The sequence below is a fragment of the Cutaneotrichosporon cavernicola genome (genome assembly GCF_030864355.1).
Source record: "Cutaneotrichosporon cavernicola HIS019 DNA, chromosome: 3".
Lineage (NCBI taxonomy): Eukaryota > Fungi > Basidiomycota > Tremellomycetes > Trichosporonales > Trichosporonaceae > Cutaneotrichosporon > Cutaneotrichosporon cavernicola.
In genome coordinates, this window is record NC_083395.1 from 472,089 (window position 1) to 491,324 (window position 19,236).

Consider the following 19,236-nt stretch of genomic DNA (forward strand, 5'->3'; position numbering starts at 1 on the left):
GTAGGAGAACCGAGCAACCGGAAGCTAGGCGGTGCAGATATGCAGATAGTGTTGCTGCCCTCGTGCTCACCCTGCCTGGAAACGACGCGCGAATGGGGCGTCGTACTGCCCAACTCGCCTCGCCTGAGCGGGACTGTGCAGACGAGTAAACTGTGCACTGCATCTGGATCGGGAGCACAGTGCGGATCTCAACGTTTCAATTGAATGTACAGTAATAACTGGGTCATGGCCCAGTCTTGGGGCTGTCGAGGCGACAGGAGACATTGGACATCGCAGCCAGGTTCGAAATACACTGCTATCACACTGTCATCAAGCCCCGTTGACCGAGGCGAGCGCGCTCTGAAGGGAGTGTGACCGGCTAGTCGAAAGGAAGATGTGTCCTATGCCAAGGATCCGAGTTGTTCGGACTGCCCGGACCGAGAATCAGTGGGATGTATGGTTTAGAAGCTAAAGTGATTGACGACATGAAGCAGGGCGGGACGGGGGCTGCAAGGAGGAAGGGAGCGGTGATGAGGCGTGTGCGGATGACAAGTGGCTGGACTGTGGTGGTGATTCTAGGAACCAAACTTTGTCACCCAAATGTATGAGCTGTGGGACTTGGCCGTTTCAGCTTGGGACGTTCCTTAGATCCCCACTCCAACAACCCCACACTCGTACTTCACCCACTTGTTCTTTGCTTCATCCTTTCTTGACCTTGCTCCATCTTAACGTCTTGTCACTTGCCTCCATCAACCTACATCGACACTTGTTCCAGTCCGACACTTCCCACATCTCCCAAAACTCCCCACACCTCCCCACACCTCCCCACACCTCGACTCACCCTCCACACCTGCGCACTCCCCGGCCCGCCGACATCCGCGGCGCACGATGACGGGCCATAAAGCGGGTCACGTGCAAGTCTTACTCCGCGGCCCGCCCCACCGTGACTTTCTCGAAGGCTTCCCGGGCATCGTCGCTGGCGCCGGCCGACCACCCGTCACTGTCAAGGGCACTGTTGAGGTCCGCACCTCTGGCACAAAGGCCAAATGGGTGCGCGTCTGGATCAAGAAATGCGAGCGTGTGCCTTCGAGCGGGGTCGGCAAGGGCTCGGCCCAGAGCTCGACTGGCCTTGTCGGCGCGGCGCATGATTTGTGGAAACCGCAAGCAGGTAAGGAGTTTGACATGCTCTTCACGGCCGACTTCGACTTCATCCTCCCCTTCCCCGTCCATGCGCCTCCAACCACTGAGCAGAGTGGATGCAATATCACGTACGAGTTGGTTGCGGCCGTGTGCCACAAGGGCAAAGGCGGTCTGTTTCGGAAAGACGTGAGCCAGACCGTGAAGAACGTGGCAGAGCTCCGTATCGTCAAGTACGAGCTGGCGAGCGCGTGGCCAGTCTACAACCAGCTCGAGCAGCGCACGGCCAGCGCCCTCAATGGCGCGGTCAGTTTGGTCGTGGATCGGCCAATCCAAGCGTTTGGACCAGGCGACAGGATTGTTGTGACCGCCACGATGAAGAGTGAGGCCCAGAACCAGTTTCGCCTCAAGGGCTTTGAGATGTCGCTCGTCGAGATCCTCACCATCCATCCGCCCAGACCCGACCCGAAGAAGAAGGCAAAGGCACCATCTCCGTCCGTCGTCAAACGCCAGCAAGTGTGCACGACCCGCGTCGTCGCCGACGGCCTGGTTGTACCCGGTGGCGAGCGCGGCGCGAGATTAGACCTCGTGGTTCCGCAGGATCGCCAGCTGCTCACCGTAAGAGGTGCCACCGACTTTCAAGTCGAGTACGAGCTCGTCGTCGAAGCGACGTGCGATGGTGGACCCAGCAAGGTGATCCTCGGCGGCATGCAGTGTATCATTGGGACGCTTTCGCGCTCGTTAGCGCAGAGTACCGTCAAGTGAGTCTTAGGCTCTCCCTCTCCAGCTCTCCCTCCTCGCCTCAACTTCGCTCTTCTCCCTCGTCCATTTTGTCTTCGCTGACACCCAGACAAATCGGCTTCGTACAGGGCCTGTGCCCAAGACCGCCACTTGGCACTGCTCCTCAGCTCTCTCCGTCGATCCCCGGGTCAGTCACGGGCAGCTCGAACTCGAAGACGGGCTCGCAGGACAACAACCACTTCAACAACGGGCCAACTCGCGGACACCAGTCGAGCATGTCGGCAGACGGTTTCCTCGCAGCCGAGCCGAACCCGTACTACCGTCCCCAATCGATGAACCCGCCTCCCAAGGGGTACAATACCCCGTCTCCGCCACCAGCCATGCCATCGATGCAACTCGGGTACCAACAGATGCCTAACCAAGGTTTCCAACAGCCATATCATCAGCATCAGCAGTATCAACAGCACCAGGCGTTCCAGCGCCAACAACAGGCATTCCAGCAGCAAACCGCTTACGGACCACCGCCGAATGCCTACCAGCAGCAGAACCCGTACGGGCAACAACAACCGCAGCAAGGGTTTGTGCCGCGCGATTCGTATCGCCGCACCTCGACGGGCACGACAACTACAACTACAACTTCGTTCACGGACCATGGTCCGATGTCGGACCGGAACGTCGCTACCATGCCTGTTTCCGGCCGCACAAGCATTGCGTTCCCGTCGCCGAATCTTCATCGCGCGACAGACGCTGGCTTTGGCCCGATGGTCGAAGAGGCTGAGTCGATGTACCACCGCCCACAGTCTGACATCATCCCGCACGGCAACAGCAACCGCTTCTCCGCTCAAGGGACCGGGACATTCGGGCAGTGGAACGTGCAGAACATCGATCGTCTCACCAACTCCTTCTCGCCCACAACGACTATGATCCCGACGGCGGATGAGGCGTCCATGAACCAGTCCACCGCGCGGCCCGAGTCGATCAACACGACCCCCACACGTGCGACCGCTGGGTGGGTCACGGCGGCCAACGAGAAGCAACGCCTTTATGAGCAGGCGCGGGACCGTGCGGCCAACTCCCAGGCTGAGCACGGCAGGGTGTTATCCGACATCGGGATGGAGATCCCATCCGGCGCGCCACCCGAGTACACGCCGCCTCCGAAGCCCGCAACCCCCATGCAGCAGATGCAGGCGCAGTCGACGATCCACGACAGCCCGCAGTCGATCATATCCGGCGGGGACAAGCGCATCGTCTCCGCCTATGGCCCATCAAACGGTTCGGCTGTGTCACCTGTCATTGAGCCGCCGTCTGAGGACCCCGTTCCCTACCAACAGCTCTTCGGGCCCTCTGCGTCGCCCGGCTCATCGGCAACCAAGCTGCCAGCAGCTCCTTTGAGCCGTGGGGAATCTCCCGCGCAAAGTGCGCATATGTCCGCAGCGGAGGAGAAGGACATTATGCGGCAGCGATACGAGGCAGCGCAGGCCGGCGTCGCGCGCTTCGCCGGTAATCAGAACGGCCACATCTCGCCGCAATCTACTGGGCACGGACAGGACCTGAAGCAAAGCTCCCGCAGCATCCAACAGCAGTACATGGGCGCTGCAGACGAGAAGGACATGATGCGGCGCAGGTACGAGGAGGCCAAGTGGCGAGTGGATGGGGCTGGAGAAAGCAGCTCCGCCAGTGGCGCAGGCCAATCTTCGGTCGCGCCATCCACCCAGACGCCGTCCTCCCATCCATCACCCACCCAAGCGTCACCCCAGACACCCAAGGTACAGCAGGCATACATGTCTGCTGCGGACGAAAAGGACATGATGCGCCGCCGGTACGAGGATGCGTCGAATGCCGTTAATCGCGCGGCTGGTAGCAGCCCGCAAGCCGCTGGTCCGTCTAACCCTGTGGTGCGCACACCAGAGGCTGCCGCATACATGTCAGCAGCTGCGGAGAAGGAGTTGATGCGGAAACGGTATGAGGAGGCAACGACTGCCGTGAGCCGCGCCGTGGGCGTCAGTGCGGGCCCATCGACGCAGGCGAGTCCAGCCACCCCGACGGCCTCGCAGTCAGCTGCACACACGCAGACCAGCCAAGCCGCCGCTTCCCCGGTCCCAGCGGGATACATGTCTGCTGTCGAAGAGAAGGAGATGATGCGCAGACGTTACGAGGAAGCCACAAACGCTGTTAACCGCTCGGCGGAGACGGCCGGGGCCGGTCCCTCCAGCGCCCCAGTCGACACGCCCATCCCGTCAGCTTACATGTCCGCGGAGCAGGAGAAGGAAATGATGCGCAAGCGGTACGAGGATGCGACTAACGCTGTTAACCGCGCCGCCGAGCTGAGCCCATCGCCGGCTTCTACGGCACAATTCGCTCGAGCCCCGTCTAGTCCGCCGGCTGCATCGACCCAACCGGGCCCGTCCATTCCGGCGGCGTACATGTCCGCGGAGCAGGAGAAGGAAATGATGCGCAAGCGGTACGAGGATGCGACTAACGCTGTCAACCGCGCCGCCGAGCCGAGCCCATCGCAGGCTTCTACGGCACAATTCGCTCAAGCCCCGTCTAGTCCGCCGGCTGCATCGACCCAACCGGGCCCGCCCATTCCGGCGGCGTACATGTCCGCGGAGCAGGAGAAGGAAATGATGCGCAAGCGGTACGAGGACGCGACCAGCGCCGTCAACCGCGCTGCGGGCATGGACTCGGCTGGTGCTGGGCCATCCTCAGCTCCTGCTGCTTCGTCTTCATCTGCTGTTGCTGCTGCGACATCGTCCTCTGCACCGTCCGACCAGCCAGTCCCGTACGACGAGCTCTTTGGCCCACCTACCGGCCCATCGACAGGACCCTCGACGACATCCCACATGTCTGCTGCCGACGAGAAGGATGCTATGCGCCTCCGATACGAGGAGGCGACGAACGCGATGAACCGTGCAGGTGGCCCATCAACATCGACGGTTCCACAGCGGAGCATGACGCTGCGTGAGCGCATGATGTCTGCGCTGCCGGATGGGCCACCGCCGCCGCTTGCACCGCGTCCTCCGCGTGAGTATGTGGAGATGTTGGAGCATCGGAATGCATAGAGGGGATAGGATTAGCTTTAATTGATGCGACTAGTTGTGATGTGATCGGAGCAAGCAAGCAACGTGAATTGTATAGGAGGCGAGATTGGTTGGAAAGGATTAGGAGGGATTAGTATAGTAGGGATTAGGAGGGTTAGAGAGGGTTTGAAGGGGAATGGGCTGGGCGGAAGCAATCAAGGTGGTCCGATGGTTAGAAATGGCACTGGGCACTGGGCGTATATGCCTTTTGAGCCCTGACCCTGACTCTCACCGCTGTCGTCTTCCTTTGCCTTTCCCTGCTGAATATACCCAAGCTCTGTCTCTATAGCTCTTTAGACCAACCTACCTCTGAAGGTTAACTCCCCCCTTCCTTCCTCCTACCCATAGCACCATAGGACCATAGTACTACAGTAGTCACACATCACAGTCACACCACTGTCACACAACCAGGCAACCCAGGTGTCAACCTTCAAGTCATCCTCCTCATCATCATCCTCCTCCAACTCGTCTCACAACATCAACAACAAAGAACCGCCAAACACCAGCGCTCATGCGCCTACACCTACACCTACACTCACACCCTCTACAAACAACATACATTGATTGACGGCGGTGCGACCTTCGTATCCTGCCCCGTCCCTTCCCCTCCCCTCCCTCTCCCCCCCTTCTCTCTCTCTTCTCCTTCCCATCCTGGTCCAGTCACGCCGACGTCGGACTAACTCGTCTTTCCGCCCCTCCCTTGCTGGACAACAACCACGACACGCGCACCATCCTCTGACAACGACCACGAGCGGGCGCACTGAGGTAGATCGATCACCGTTTGGCCAACTCGTGTCCGATCGCTACACGTCACCTTGGTCCTCGGCGACCCCTTTACGACTGCAACTGCATACCTTCCTCCAGCGCAACCTCGTCTTGAATCACTAGACCGCCTGCCTTGCTTGCATTCCAACTACTACCTTGGCCTCAACCAATCCCAGGTTTCCTCCCTCGGCGCCAACCAACTCCCAAGGCCCATCTAGGCGTCCACTCGTTACTCGGGCTCCTTCCCAAACCTCAACCTCTTTCGCCTTCTCCCTCCAACCCCGGGCGACTTCCCCTCCTCCTCGCACTGCCGGCCCTTCGGCGCCGCCGTTCTGGTCAGCTCCCTCGCCTCGCCCACCATGGCACCAGGAGGGCCGCGCCCGCGCCCCCAGCACCCTCAACAGGGATACCCGGGCCGCCCGCCTCCCACCGGTACTCGCAATGAGGTCTTTGAGAACATCTTTGGCCGTCCGTCCGTCGCCCACCACCTCGGTGGGCCTCCAGGCCACCCCGGCATGGGTAGGCCGCCAGGGTACCCAGCAGGCTACGGCCCGCCAATGATGAACCCCGCTCAGCCTGGCTTTCCGCCCGCGAACCCGAACCCCGCCGTGCCCAGCTTTCCGCCCGGCCAGTTTGCGCAGGGCATGGCTGCGCGACCGCCATACCCTCAGCAGCAGGGACAGCACCGGCCGCCTCAGCGCCAAGTCTCGCACCGCTCGATGCACGACCGATTCTCTCAGGGGCCAGCCCAGCAAGCGTCTCCATACGACGGCGTGGCCATGTACGACGGGCCGCAAAATGGGTACGGCGCCTCGCTGGCCCCGTCGCGCGCACCTCCGAGCGCATTCCAGGTACGTGACACTTGGTGTGAATGCCAATGAACGCACACTGACCGTGCGCAGGGAGACCCTCCAACACAGCTACAACAGGCAAGCGTACCCACGAGACGCCACTCACTTGTGCAGCCCCAGCGCCCGACGGTGCCTCCACCAGGAGCCGGCGGGATCGACCAGGCGCGGCCCAACGGCGCTCAGTACAATGGATACGGCAGGCCTGAGAGGTCCGAGCGACTGCCCCACATTTCGGCTGTTGACGAAGGGGGATTCACGCAGATGCCCGTACCCCACGTTCCCCAGCCGCGCAGCGTGTCAGCAACGTCGGCATCGAGCAGTAACACGGTCACGAACGTGCCTCCCCGCTCGCGCTCGCTACAGAACCAGGCTGGGCCAGGGAAGATAGGCGTAAGGATACCGTCGCCCACGTTAGGCGCGTCGATGATGCCCTTCCCCGAAGCTCCGGGGTCTGATTTGCGAGCGTCCTCGCCTCCTCCAGACTACCAGCGTGCCATGGGCGCGGTCGATCTCAACAGCGACCGCGGGATGCCATATACCGTCATTCCCGGCTTACCGCATAACACTGGCAACCCTGGCAGACAGTGGGAGCAGTCAGGCGCCGACGACTACTTCGGCAGCGGTGAGTTCACGCGGGTCGCAAGCGCATGCCACGCGCAAACAACCCGGGTCACTGTGACACCATGTGCTGACTCTAGGTATCGACTTTGCCCAGCGTCCACCGGGCTCTAGGCACATGTCGTCGTCGAGCGCTACCTCTGGGCGACGCTCGATGCACATGCGGCAACCGTCTGACCAGTCCATCTCGAGCTCTATATACACACAAAGAGTGGCGTGAGTATACAACACACGCGGCCGTTCCTATCGAGCCTTGGCTTCACATCGCACGGTCACACGATGCTGACCCTCAGTCCACTTTCCCAGATCAGCAACTTTGACGTACCGGATTCGCCACTGCAGTCGCCATCAACGCCAACAGGATCGGACAACGGTTACAGCTCTTTCCACAGACTCTCTGGTCGCAAGTCGATGGAGTCGACACACTCGCTTCCTTTACCTGGCTCTGTTACAGACTCACCCTTGCCCCCAGGCGCCGCTTCGTCTGTGTTCGATCATCGCGCGATGTCGTTCTCCGGCAATGGCGTGAATAGGCGCGACATAGTCAGCGCTGTGCGCTCGTCCACCTCGACGGTCGACTCGAGTTCGCGTTCTAGGTCCGGCCTGTACGGCAGCGAGATGTCGCCCATCACATCACAGCGCTCGCTGGTACCCCACCAGTCTGTGGCGAGAAAGGCCGTCCTCACCCGCGTCACACCTGCGCTACTCTCCAACGTTGCCGAGGCGTTCCGGCAGCTGATCCATCCGCACGAGATTCTCAAGGACGGCATCGCGTACAAGGACGCGTTTGACGGCCGTCTTGCGGTAACGATCATCGCCGATATTATCAAGACCCCAGACCGCAATTTGGCCCTGTTACTTGGCCGTGCTCTTGATGCGCAAAAGTTCTTCCACGACGTCACCTATGCCCACCGCCTGCGTGACACCGACAAGGAGGTGTACCAGTTCAAAGAGCGGCTGGTAGCGCCGTTCATGAACGACTCAGCCATCATGGACAGCCCGTCGTCGGACCACCTAGGTCTTGCCACGCGGTCACCGTCTCAGAGCAGCGGTACCACCCGCAACCCGTACCGGCAGAACATACTCGACTCGCCTGCCCAGGCGTCCGACTCGCAAGGCTCGCTCTTTGGGCCCAGCACGACACCAAAGCCTGGTCAGACGGCTGCGGGGATCGCGGTGGCAGGAGACGAGAGCGACGATGACGACTTACCCAATGGTGTTTTCACTCTCCTCACCGACTGTTACTCGCCGACATGTTCGCGCGAACAGCTCTGTTACTCGATCAACTGTCCGCGTCGTGTGGAGCAGATGAAGCGCCTCAACGTCAAGTCAGCCCACCCCGGTCTGCAGCGCAAGATCGAGGAGGAGACGGTGCTCGACGACGTCAAGGAGACGGGCACGTTGTGGATCCACTCGGTTTCGCAGGAGATCCTGGACAGCGTCGACGACCAGGAGAAGAAGCGCCAGGAGGCTATCAACGAGGTGATCTACACTGAGCGCGACTTTGTGCGCGGCCTCGAGTACATGCGTGACTCTTGGGTGAAACCTTTGCGCTCCGAGGAGGTCGTCCCGGCGGCTGACCGCGAGGAGTTGATCAGACAGGTGTTCTGGAACTTCCTCGACGTACTCAAGGTAAACCATGTGCTAGCCGAGCGCTTGACAAAGCGACAAAAGCAGCAGCCCGTGGTGCAGTCGATCGGCGACATCTTCCTCGAGTGTGTCCCACATTTTGATCCGTTTGTTGTGTACGGCGCACACCAGCTGTTTGGCAAGTACGAGTTTGAGAAGCAGAAGACGTCAAACCCGGCGTTTCAGAAGTTTGTCGACGAGACGGAGCGCAAGCCCGAGTCGCACAAGCTGGAACTGAACGGTTACTTGACCAAGCCGACGACGCGTCTCGGACGTTACCCGCTCTTGCTCGAGGCGGTCCTCAAATACACGCCTGATGACCACCCCGACAAGACGGATCTACCCGAGGTTGTCAAGATGATCCGCTCGTTCCTGGCGAAGGTCAACGAGGAGAGCGGCAAGTCGGAGAACATCTTCGAGTTGGCGCAGCTGGAGTCCCAGCTCGTGTTCCGGCCGCAGGAGAACATTGTGAGTTCCAACGCCAGAGACTGGCTGACGTTACAGGACCTGCGTCTGCGTGACAAGAACCGCGAACTGATCCACAAGGGTCCCATGAAGCGCCGCGGTGGCACGCAGGGCGAGAATGCCGACCTGCTCGCATTCCTGTTTGACCATGCGTTCTTGCTCGTCAAGTCCAAGTGGATCAACAAGACGTCTGAGCAGTACAAGGTGTACCGACGGCCGATCCCCCTCGAGCTCTTGGTATTGCAGACGCCGGAGGACAACTACAACTCCACCAAGTTATCGACGTCTGGGCGCAACAAGCTCATCTCGCGCGCGGGCAGCAAGGCCAACCAGTTACAGTTGTCGCATGTGCCACCAAAACCCGAGAGCAAGCACGGCTTCTCCATCACCGTCACACACCTCGGTCGCAAGGGCTACCAGCTACAGCTGTGGGTTGAGTCGTACGTGAGCCGCAAGAAATGGGTCGAGAACATCGAGAAACAGCAGCAGACCATCCGCGACCGCTCGACCATTTTCCAGAGCGAGACGATTACGGAGGGCTTCTTCCAGGGCCTGCGTAGAATAAACTGCCTCAGCCCATACGACAACGGCAACCGCATGATCTACGGTACAGACGAGGGCGTCTACTTCTCCAACCTCCGCGACCCCAATTTACGCGAGCCCGTCAAGGTCATCAACCTCACGGACGTGACGCAGGTCGACGTCATCGAGGAGTTGCAGCTGCTCATCGTCTTACACGAGCGGTCGGTTACGACATTCCCGCTCGACTGCCTGGATCCCAATGACCCGAACGCGGCGCTTAAGCGCGGCAAGCGCATCTCGTCTCACACGAGTTTCTTCAAGTCGGGCATCTGTCTTGGGCGCACGCTTGTGGCAGTCGTCAAGAGCAGCCCGCTCAGCAGTACGATCAAGGTGCTCGAGCCTGTCGACCAGTCGATGCGCGGCAAGAAGCAGCAGCGCGGCTTCATGGGTCGCTTAAACAACTCGCAGGAGACGCTCAAGGTGTTCAAGGAGTTCTACATTCCGTTAGAGAGCTTTTCCGTCTATTTCCTCAAGACCAAGCTCTGTGTCGGGTGCCAGAAGGGCTTTGAGATTGTCGACCTCGAGACGCTCGACATGCAGTCGCTCCTCGATCCGTCCGACCCCTCGCTCGACTTTGTACTCAAGCGCGACGGCGTGCGGCCCATGGCCATCTACCGCATCGAGGGCGACTTCCTGCTCTGCTACGACGAGTTTGCCTTCTACGTCAACAAGAACGGGTGGCGCGCGCGACCCAAGTGGGCCATCATCTGGGAAGGATCCCCGACGTCCTTTGGTGAGTACGGCTTGGCCATGGTCGCATCCCTCCGCTGGCACTCGCTCGCATCGCTAACCCCAGCCCTGCAATATCCATATGTCATCGCGTTCGAACCGACATTTATCGAGGTCCGGCACGTCGAGTCAGGACATCTCGTCCAGATCATTCCCGGGTCCAACATCTCGTGTCTGTTTGCCGACACGCCCCCGTCGACCGTCAACGCGCCGGCCATGCCGCAGCAAAACCGTATGGGTGGCCACATGATGTACCCTCACCCACAACAGGGCATGTACCGTCCCCCGATGGGCGGCTTCCCTCAGCAGCAGCAGCAGCCCCAAGGGCCGTACAGCTATCTTCAACCAGGCTTCCCCCAGATGCGTCCGCCGATGCCGCAGCCTTACGGTATGCCGTCGCAGCCCTTGGCGCCATTCCGCAACTTCTTGTACCGGCCGCAGGTCATCTTCGGCAGCGAGGACGGGCACGTCCAGTTCCTCAAGCTTCCGCCGCAGCAGACCGGGCGGAGATCGAGCGACTCGCGGAGTGTGCACAGCATGCGGTAGGCGGGCGCAAGGTCGTCACCAGCCGCCGCCGGCGCAGCTTTCTGAGGCGCAAGAATGCGCCGCGCCCCTCCCCACCCCGGATTCTTGCTAGACGAGTGAGAGGGACGTAGACACCACATAATGACCGTGACGGCTAGCAGTGCACGACGCTGGCGGCGGATAGAAGCCCACGTTGGTTCATGCTCGTGATGTTGGGTTCGATTGTAGCATCAGTCATGGATTACTAGGATCACAAAAGCATATTACTTTACTATTTGCCACCGCCACGTCATGACGCGTGTCGCCTCCTCCCGACCCTAGCAACCTCCACTTATCATCTCGCCTTCACCTTTCTCACCTCACCACCCATCACGCATATGCTCAACTAACATGCCCGTCCCCCGCCTCGCAGCGTACGGCCTCGTATCGACCGCTCTGGCCGGCGCAGTCGTCGGCGGCGCAATTACTACGCGTCCGAACTTTTATGCCGCGGCTGTGTCCGTTGGCCGGTCCGGGGGGAGTTTGATTGTGAGTGGGCTTCTGTCCCGCACAACCCATTGTTGGGCGCGTCTCTTAGTTGAGTCTGTGAGGATGAGCGACGCTCTCTTTGCGATGGGCGTGCTGCGTTCCTCTGGGCGCTGCACCACCCTGTCTCAGTCTTTCCGTGCCGGCTCTTCACCAACGCCGTGTCCCTTCCCCCTCCGCCCAGCAGCGCACCTCGCATCGCTGGGCCCTCGCTCGGCACTCACCTCAGGTCCTGGCCAACTTCTGCCTCTTCTTAGGCATAATTCTCGGCGTGTGCTTCAAAAAGCTCTTCTTCGGTGAGCTCCGCCCCGTCGAGTACGAGCACATGTTCGAGCGACTATGGATCTTCCTCACCGAGTCCCTCCTCGCCCTCACCATCTTCCGGGAAGACTTCAGCGCCTCCTTCCTTGTACTATACAGCGTCCTCGTATTCCTCAAGTGCTTCCACTGGATCAGCGCCGACCGCGTCGACTACATCGACCAGGTACCTCCTCCAGGCCCGCCTGCATGGTTCCACGTCCGCCTCGGCGCCGTCCTCGCCCTTCTGACTACACTCGACGTTCTGCTGTTCTTGTACACCATGGAACACGTCATGGTCATGGGTGTCAGCGCAATGGTGTTGTTTGCGTCCGAGTTTGCCATTTTGGTGGCGGCTATTTGCGGGACGTGGGCGCGATACGCTGTTGGCATTGCGGATCTCCATCGGGCACGGGGACGGGTGGACGCGCCGGCATGGGAGGAGAAGAGCATGCATCTCTTCTACATAGAGCTCGCCGTTGGTGAGTACTCCCCGAAGGTAACGCTGACCCAGACTTCGCCAAGCTCCTCACCTACCTGGTCTTCTTCATCGTCATCTTCCTCAACTATGGTCTGCCGGTCCACATCCTCCGCGACGTGTACATGACCCTACGCTCCTTCCTCGCACGCGGAGCCGATCTGGTGCGTTACCGCCGCGCCACGCGTAACATGGACGAACTGTATCCGAACGCAACAGCCGAGGAACTCGCTCGCCTCGGCGACCACACCTGCATCATCTGTCGGGAGGAGATGGTGGCCGAGCGCCCCGCCGACGCCGAAGGGCCAAACGAGACGCCCAAAAAGCTCGCGTGCGGACACGTCTTCCACTTCCACTGCCTCCGCTCCTGGCTCGAGCGCCAGCAGATTTGCCCCACCTGCCGCCGCGACGTCCTCGCCCCTCCACGCCATACGTCGCCCCCACCACCCCCCACTCCCGCTCCAGCCCCACAGGAACTGCCAGAGAACGAGGCAGACCGCATGCGCTCGGCGTTCGAAGAGTACTTCAGGCTTCCGGGTGTGAACGGCGACGCGCCGGCTCACGTACCCCCGCCCCACCCGCCGCGAACGGCGTCAGCCCCACCAGACACGGAACACGACGACGCGGGCCTTCAGCGCGGAATCTGGGGCGCCCCAATCGTGCCCGGCCGCTTCGCGGTGCCACCTCTCGGTACAGCCCCTCAGGAACCGGGGACCTCGCGCGCCGTAACTCCCGCGGCGTCTCAGGCGCCCGTCGTCTTCTCGTCCACCGGTTCACTGCGCGAACCCACTCCGCCCAACGACGACGACGTGCCTCTCCGCCAAGCCGCTGCCGCCGCTGCCCTGCGCCGCTTCAATGCAGTATCAGATAAGGGCAAAGGTCGCGCGCCTGACCCCGACGCGTTCGACACGCCCGCCACCCACCGCGTCATGCTCACGCCACACGCCCTCCCGCCGCCACACAGTGGAATTGCACGCACGCCTGAAGCCGCGCACGCTGCGCTCGACTTGCGCCTCAAAGCCCTCCGCGACGTCGACGAGGTCGTGTGGTCGCTCGTGGGTGAGCTGAGCCGTCTCCGGAGCGCATGGGAGGCGGAGGACGAGATGAGGGCTGGTATGAAGCACAGGCCGGAGGAGATGGAGCATAGCCAGCGTAGCGAGCGCAGCCAGAGCCGAGAAATGACAGAGGATGACACGCCGCTGTTTAATAGACCTAGCGAGGGACCAAGCACAGAGTAGAGCATATGCATGTTGATAGGGCGGGTACAATTTGCGACCTCCACCTCTCCACCTCCACCCACCGCCACCCAACTCCAACTTGGCCTCCCTCTTGTCATTTATCCATCACCAACATGGCCCGCCTCGACGTTGAGACTGACGAGCAGCGCCGCGAGCGGCTCGGTGCGTCCATACTAGTCTAGCTGACAGCAGCCAACCTCTTCTCCACCCTCTCCACCCCCCCTACCTCCACTGGAGAGGAGCAGTTCCCCCTTCCCCCAAGTAGGCCATTCGCGATGCCCGAGAGCGATGGTGAGTCCACGCAACGCTCATCGCCCCCAATCCCTCTCCTCTCTCCTCTTATACACCTTCTGCCATGGTCTGCGCCCCAACCACCTCCCTCCCACCCCCCCACACCCCCCCCCCCTCCTCCTCTCCCTCTCCTGTCCTCCCTCCACCACCACCTCCCACCTCGCACTAACCCAAGCCCTCGCCCGCGCCCGCGCCTTCCTCCCCCTCTTGGCAGCCAGCAACGCCGATCTCGTGGCCCGCAAGGACAAGGGGGAGGACGTGGCGATTGACGCAGTGTTGGGGCAAGCTGTGGACGGGCCTGACGGACCACAAGATGAGGATGCCCGGAGGGAGGAGGGAGAGGAAGGAGAAGAGAGCAAGACGCATGTCGAGATGGACGTCGGGGTCGGCGTGTTCGATGTCAACGGGGAGGTTAAGGGTGATTTGGGCCCTGTCGTGGAGCGCGATGCTGGTGTTTGGGCGGCGGGGAAAGGGGATGGCAAAGGGAACAGTAGTGATTGATGCCAGTGTTCATGTGTTCATTTACATTGCGTCGAGGGAGATACTGATGCACGTGCACCGACAGGCTGTGGGCAGCTCAGCTGTCTCATCTCTAGTGTCTTAATCGTCCTTGGTCTGGCTCGCTGCAGCCCTCGCTGCACTTGTCAGTTCTATCTACCGCCGGCGTGCTCGTCGCTCGCCCGCTGCATCCCCCGATTCCTCATTGACCGCTCGCTCGCTCTGAGCTCCGCTCAGTGTGTCTATAGCTGCATCACTACCAGATCCCTGCATACACTATCAGCTTAGACAGTGACGACCCAGACGCGGATGAGGTTGTCGGTGTAACCGGCAAAGAGGGTCTGGCCGTCGGCCGACCAGGCGAGCGACATGGCCTCGGGCTTGCGAGCCTTGTCCGAGAGCTCGTTAAAGTCGGGCTTGAGGTCGTCGACGATCGACTTGGACTCGAGGTCGAAGATCTTGATCGAGGTCGAAGTAGCCGCGCAGAGCCAGTAGCGGTTGGGGCTGAAGACGAGCGAGTTGATAATGTCACCGGCCTCGAGCGAGTAAAGGTGCTTGCCGTCGTTGAGGTCCCAGAGCATGACAATGCCGTCCTTGCCACCCGAGGCGGCGAGCGACCCGTCGGGCGAGACGGCGAGGGTGTTGATGTAACCGGTGTGGCCAAAGTGGTTGGTCTTGAGCTTGCACTTGGAGAGCTCCCAAACCTTGATGTCAGCTTGAATCAAGCGGATAAAGTATCAAATATGGGGGATCAGAGATCTTGGTGGAAATGTTGTCTCATTGGGCCTAGCCCTCTGAAGTAGCAAATATATAAAGATAACATCATTTCCCCAACCAGCAAACTCACCTTGACAACCTTGTCCCAGCCGGCCGAGACAATGACGGGGATGACGGGGTTGGGCGAGAAGCGGACGCACGAGACCCACTCCGAGTGGCCGTCGTCAACAATGTTGAACTTGCACTCGCCGAGGGTGTTCCAGAGCTTGATGGTGCGGTCACGCGAAGCCGAGACGATCTGGCGGTTGTCGGCCGAGAACGAGACGCTAGAGTTAGCTTTCCGTCATATCAAAGACAAAAAAAGAATCAGAGATCTTGGTGGAAAGGTTGGTCTCATCGGGCAAGCCCTCTGAAGTAGCAAATATATAGATCGCATCATGGGTTGGTGGGTTGGTGGGCGGCGCGGCGGGGAATTGCACTGAAACCCAAGTTACTCACGAGAGGACGTCGCCGGTGTGGCCGACAAACTTGCGGGTGGTCAGGCCAGTGTTAAGGTCCCAGAGGCGGAGGGTCTTGTCCCACGACGACGAGAGGGCAAACTGGCCGTCCGACGAGATGACAACGTCCGAGACAAAGTGGTTGTGGCCGTGGAGGATCTTCTTGGGGAAGCCGAACGACGACTCGTCACGCGAGAGCTGCCAGACAATGATGGTCTTGTCTGCGTGTCAGTTGACCCTTCCTTCAAGATTTTTTTTTTTCGCCAGCAACGCCAGCGCTACGCACCACGCGACGAGGTGAGGATCATGTCCGGGTTCTCCGAAGAGGTGGCGATGGCGGTGACCCAGCCCGAGTGGCCGGCAAGAGATCCCTTGAACGCGAGAGGCTCGCCCATTTTTGCTGATTTTTTGGGTGGTGGTGGTGGTGGATGAAGACAAGAAAGGAGATGGCACTGAACGCAGTTTGACCAGCGTACCCAAACTCGACTTCACTCTACAGTGAAGGCGACCGTGGGAATTCGAGATTTGCGATTTCGTGCGGGGAAGCGGGGTAAGGCACGGCCATGCGCACAGTTTGTCGGTCACATCACTCTCTCTTTACAAAGTCCTCCGCGGGAATATAATTATGTGGCGGCACGACAAGTTAAAGGTTGACGAGTACGTGCCGTAAACGACACTGTTTTCAAAGCATGTGCGCCGCATTCCCACGTGGTGCTTTTGGTCCCGCCGATGCCTTCCGTCCACTGACGATCCGCGCATTCAACGCACTTTGGGGCTCATCTCCCAAGCCTGCATCCGCATCGCCATGTCGTTCAAGCAGCTCCCCAAGGCCGTCAAGGAGCTCCGTCTCCACCTGTGCCAGAACTCGGCCGCGTCCGCGGGTGTGCGGTGAGTGCGCGGCGAACGCCGAGCGAAGCGAGGCCAAACGAGGCCAAGGCGGAGCGACTTGAGCGCCGCCAATTGAGCAAGCGGGCCAGAACCAAGCCAGCGGCAAGAGCCGAGCTGCGGCGTGCGGCGCGGTGCGCGCTGCGACGAGGCAAGCACTGACAACTCGGAACTCGGTGTCGCTTGCCTCCCGCGTACTGGCGCTCGGCCTACCGTCAACTCGTTGCGCGCCAATACTCTGGCCACTCTTGCCCGTAGCATGTCGCTGACCGCAGGGAATTCATCAAGTCGTCGTTCCCCGCGCTCAAGTCGTCCAACCCCGACGTCAAGGTGCTCGTCCGTGAGGCGCAGGGTGTCGCGCCGCGCGCGTTTGTCCGCTTTGGTGAGTTGCAGGATGAGGGTTTGGTTGGCGAAGTGACGGGCGGCCCGCGGCGGGATGCGAGGCTGCGGGTTCAAGTAATGGTGAAGGGACAGGGCGGAGGTACCGGGATACCGAGAGCGAGGGTGGGAGATGAAGAGATGTGTAAGCCGCCGCGAAGTTGGTTCAAGACCCAGTTCCGAACCAGCTCCCAACCAACTCCCCCGCGGATGGCCTTGCCGCTCCGCTGGACTCGTGCTAACCCCAGACCGCGGCGTCGAGGCGCAGGCCGGCCTTGAGAACCTCTCTGAAAAGGACGTCGCTTCCGCGCTCAACAAGCTCGCTAGCCAGTAGATGATGCAGACATACGGTTGCTATTGATACATCGCGGGCTATCCACGACATGTCTTACGTGCTAGCTATCATCGACCCCGGCTATCCAGAAGCTGGGGCGCGAGTTTGCGAACTACAAAGAGGTGGCATCTACTTGATGTCGAGCGACTTGATGCCCTGCTCAGCGACATCGGTGGCCGTCTGCGCCTGGAGCGCGCCAACCACCCCCGCCAAGCCCCCTGACGTCCCGAACACCTCGTCGTCCGACTCGGCCGTCTTGAAACCCCCATCACTCTCGTCGCTGTCGAGCGGCGCGCTCCCACTACCTGCCTTCTGGAACTTTCGCGTGGCGACGATGACGCGCATAGCGCTGGCCCACTTCTTGCGCGGGTTGAAGTTCTCCCTGATGTTTGTGCTGAGGTCGGTTCCGTCGCCGCTCGCGCCAGCCATCCACTGCTGTCAGCCAAGATAGAGGCGGAACTTACGGGGTGCGCGAGCGCCTCGGCAGCAGAGAGGCGGTCCTTGGGGTCTACGACTAGCAGCTTGCGGATAAAGTCGCGTGCGGTCTCGCTCACGTGTTTCCAGAAACGCTCGTGGAAGACGACCTTGCCACGCGTCGTCTCGCGGATGAGCTGCTCCTTCTCCTCGGAGCGGAAGGGCGAGTAGCCGCATAGCAGGGTGTAGCAGATAATGCTGGCGTCAGACATAAGTTTGTGAAGTGACGGCCCCGAGAGACTGGCCAGTGCGGCTCATTTAATAGAAATTGCAGCTGCGTTATAGCCCTTTCGCCATGTCGGCTTGCGTCCGGCGAGATGAGCGCCAGCCAGCCCCTGCAGCCCGCCGCAACTCACCCAATGCTCCACATGTCCACCTTCATCCCGTGCGGCTTGCCGAGTAACACCTCTGGCGCCACATACCCGACACTTCCAGCCATGCTCGTGACCTCATCGCCCTCCGTCTCGAGGTGCTTGGCGATACCAAAGTCGACAATGACGATGGGCGAGTCAGGGTCCTGGGTCCTGTACAAGATGTTCTCGGGCTTGAGGTCGCGGTGCACGATGTTACGGCTGTGGAGGTAGGCTGTGGCCTCAAGGACTTGTCTGGAGTCAGCGGCGAGCCCAAGGAGCGAGGAGAGAGCGAGGTGTGAGGCGAGTGCATCACAGTCCAACCGAACAGTAGGGAGGAGACGCGAGCCAACGTGAGCCGGCCCGAATGCCTCCTGCATCGCTAACACAAGCGCGGTGATGCCAGTACGGCCTGACTGCTTCACCTCGGGGCCCCCAGCTAGGATCGCTACCCCTCACCAGACTCACCGGATACACCCCGCCGCATCGTCCTCCGTAAACCGCCCGACCTTGCTGATGCGCTCAAACAGCTCGCCACCGACAGCTAGCTCAAACGCGATGTAGTACTTGTCGCGCGATTCGAAGTGGTCCCACACATGTACGATATGTTCGTTATCCAGGTCCTTGAGGACGTTGATCTCGTCCATGACAGTCGAGGGGTCCTTGACGAGCTTCTTAGGTATAATCCTGGTGTCAGCGCAGCGAGCGCAGCCAGTGCGCAGTACGCCAGGCGCGGTGATCCCCTCTGTAACACGCCATTGTAGGGGGCACTATAGCGGGCGCCGGTAGCGAGAAGGAGAGCATGCGAATAGCGTTCCGCACCTCGCACACCCCTCAGCCGCTCCATCTTCCAGCGTCGATATCGACTACCCGCCCTCCTCTTCCCAATAATCATTTCCTGCCCACCATCCAGCCGCCGCTACCTTCGTGTTACTCACTTCAACGCCACCTCCTTCTTCTCCCCTTCGCTCGGGCTCCACTGGGCGCGCACGACTTTACCAAAACCGCCCCGCCCCATCACCTCGAGGAGAGTATACTCCTTCTTCTTCTTGAAGCTCTTTGGCTGGCTGAGCAGCGCGTCGCGGAGGTTGGACTGGATTCCCATCGCGTCGGATGTGTAGTGAACGTGGAAGAGGCAATAGTGAGATGCGGAATGAGAACAGGAGGGATGAC

At 60.7% G+C, this 19,236-nt stretch overlaps 7 protein-coding genes across 7 annotated transcripts; 5 read left to right on the plus strand and 2 right to left on the minus strand.

Moving 5' to 3' along the window:
• Positions 1-867: 867 nt before the first annotated feature.
• On the plus strand, positions 868-4,919 carry CcaverHIS019_0301800 (uncharacterized protein; the record flags this gene model as incomplete). The annotated part of the gene is made up of 2 exons (XM_060598598.1): positions 868-1,877; positions 1,967-4,919. 2 exons carry the CDS (start codon positions 868-870, stop codon positions 4,917-4,919), a joined length of 3,963 nt encoding a protein of 1,320 aa, XP_060455376.1.
• Positions 4,920-6,061: 1,142 nt separating this feature from the next.
• ROM2 (uncharacterized protein) lies at positions 6,062-11,122 on the plus strand (the record flags this gene model as incomplete). The annotated part of the gene is made up of 6 exons (XM_060598599.1): positions 6,062-6,553; positions 6,605-7,175; positions 7,252-7,387; positions 7,465-9,268; positions 9,305-10,580; positions 10,644-11,122. 6 exons carry the CDS (start codon positions 6,062-6,064, stop codon positions 11,120-11,122), a joined length of 4,758 nt encoding a protein of 1,585 aa, XP_060455377.1.
• Positions 11,123-11,491: 369 nt separating this feature from the next.
• Positions 11,492-13,639, plus strand: HRD1 (uncharacterized protein; the record flags this gene model as incomplete). The annotated part of the gene is made up of 3 exons (XM_060598601.1): positions 11,492-11,629; positions 11,856-12,405; positions 12,438-13,639. 3 exons carry the CDS (start codon positions 11,492-11,494, stop codon positions 13,637-13,639), a joined length of 1,890 nt encoding a protein of 629 aa, XP_060455378.1.
• A 113-nt stretch (positions 13,640-13,752) lies between these two features.
• On the plus strand, positions 13,753-14,431 carry CcaverHIS019_0301830 (uncharacterized protein; the record flags this gene model as incomplete). The annotated part of the gene is made up of 3 exons (XM_060598602.1): positions 13,753-13,801; positions 13,832-13,930; positions 14,106-14,431. The coding sequence occupies 3 exons, from the start codon at positions 13,753-13,755 to the stop codon at positions 14,429-14,431; spliced, it is 474 nt and encodes a 157-aa protein (XP_060455379.1).
• A 281-nt stretch (positions 14,432-14,712) lies between these two features.
• On the minus strand, positions 14,713-16,037 carry cpc2 (uncharacterized protein; the record flags this gene model as incomplete). Its single annotated transcript, XM_060598603.1, has 4 exons — positions 14,713-15,132; positions 15,276-15,471; positions 15,644-15,863; positions 15,929-16,037. The coding sequence occupies 4 exons, from the start codon at positions 16,035-16,037 to the stop codon at positions 14,713-14,715; spliced, it is 945 nt and encodes a 314-aa protein (XP_060455380.1).
• Positions 16,038-16,447: 410 nt separating this feature from the next.
• Positions 16,448-17,239, plus strand: CcaverHIS019_0301850 (uncharacterized protein; the record flags this gene model as incomplete). The annotated part of the gene is made up of 3 exons (XM_060598604.1): positions 16,448-16,530; positions 16,803-16,909; positions 17,154-17,239. 3 exons carry the CDS (start codon positions 16,448-16,450, stop codon positions 17,237-17,239), a joined length of 276 nt encoding a protein of 91 aa, XP_060455381.1.
• Positions 17,240-17,368: 129 nt separating this feature from the next.
• CMK2 (uncharacterized protein) lies at positions 17,369-19,168 on the minus strand (the record flags this gene model as incomplete). Its single annotated transcript, XM_060598605.1, has 5 exons — positions 17,369-17,671; positions 17,704-17,911; positions 18,070-18,318; positions 18,532-18,750; positions 19,002-19,168. 5 exons carry the CDS (start codon positions 19,166-19,168, stop codon positions 17,369-17,371), a joined length of 1,146 nt encoding a protein of 381 aa, XP_060455382.1.
• Positions 19,169-19,236: the final 68 nt, after the last annotated feature.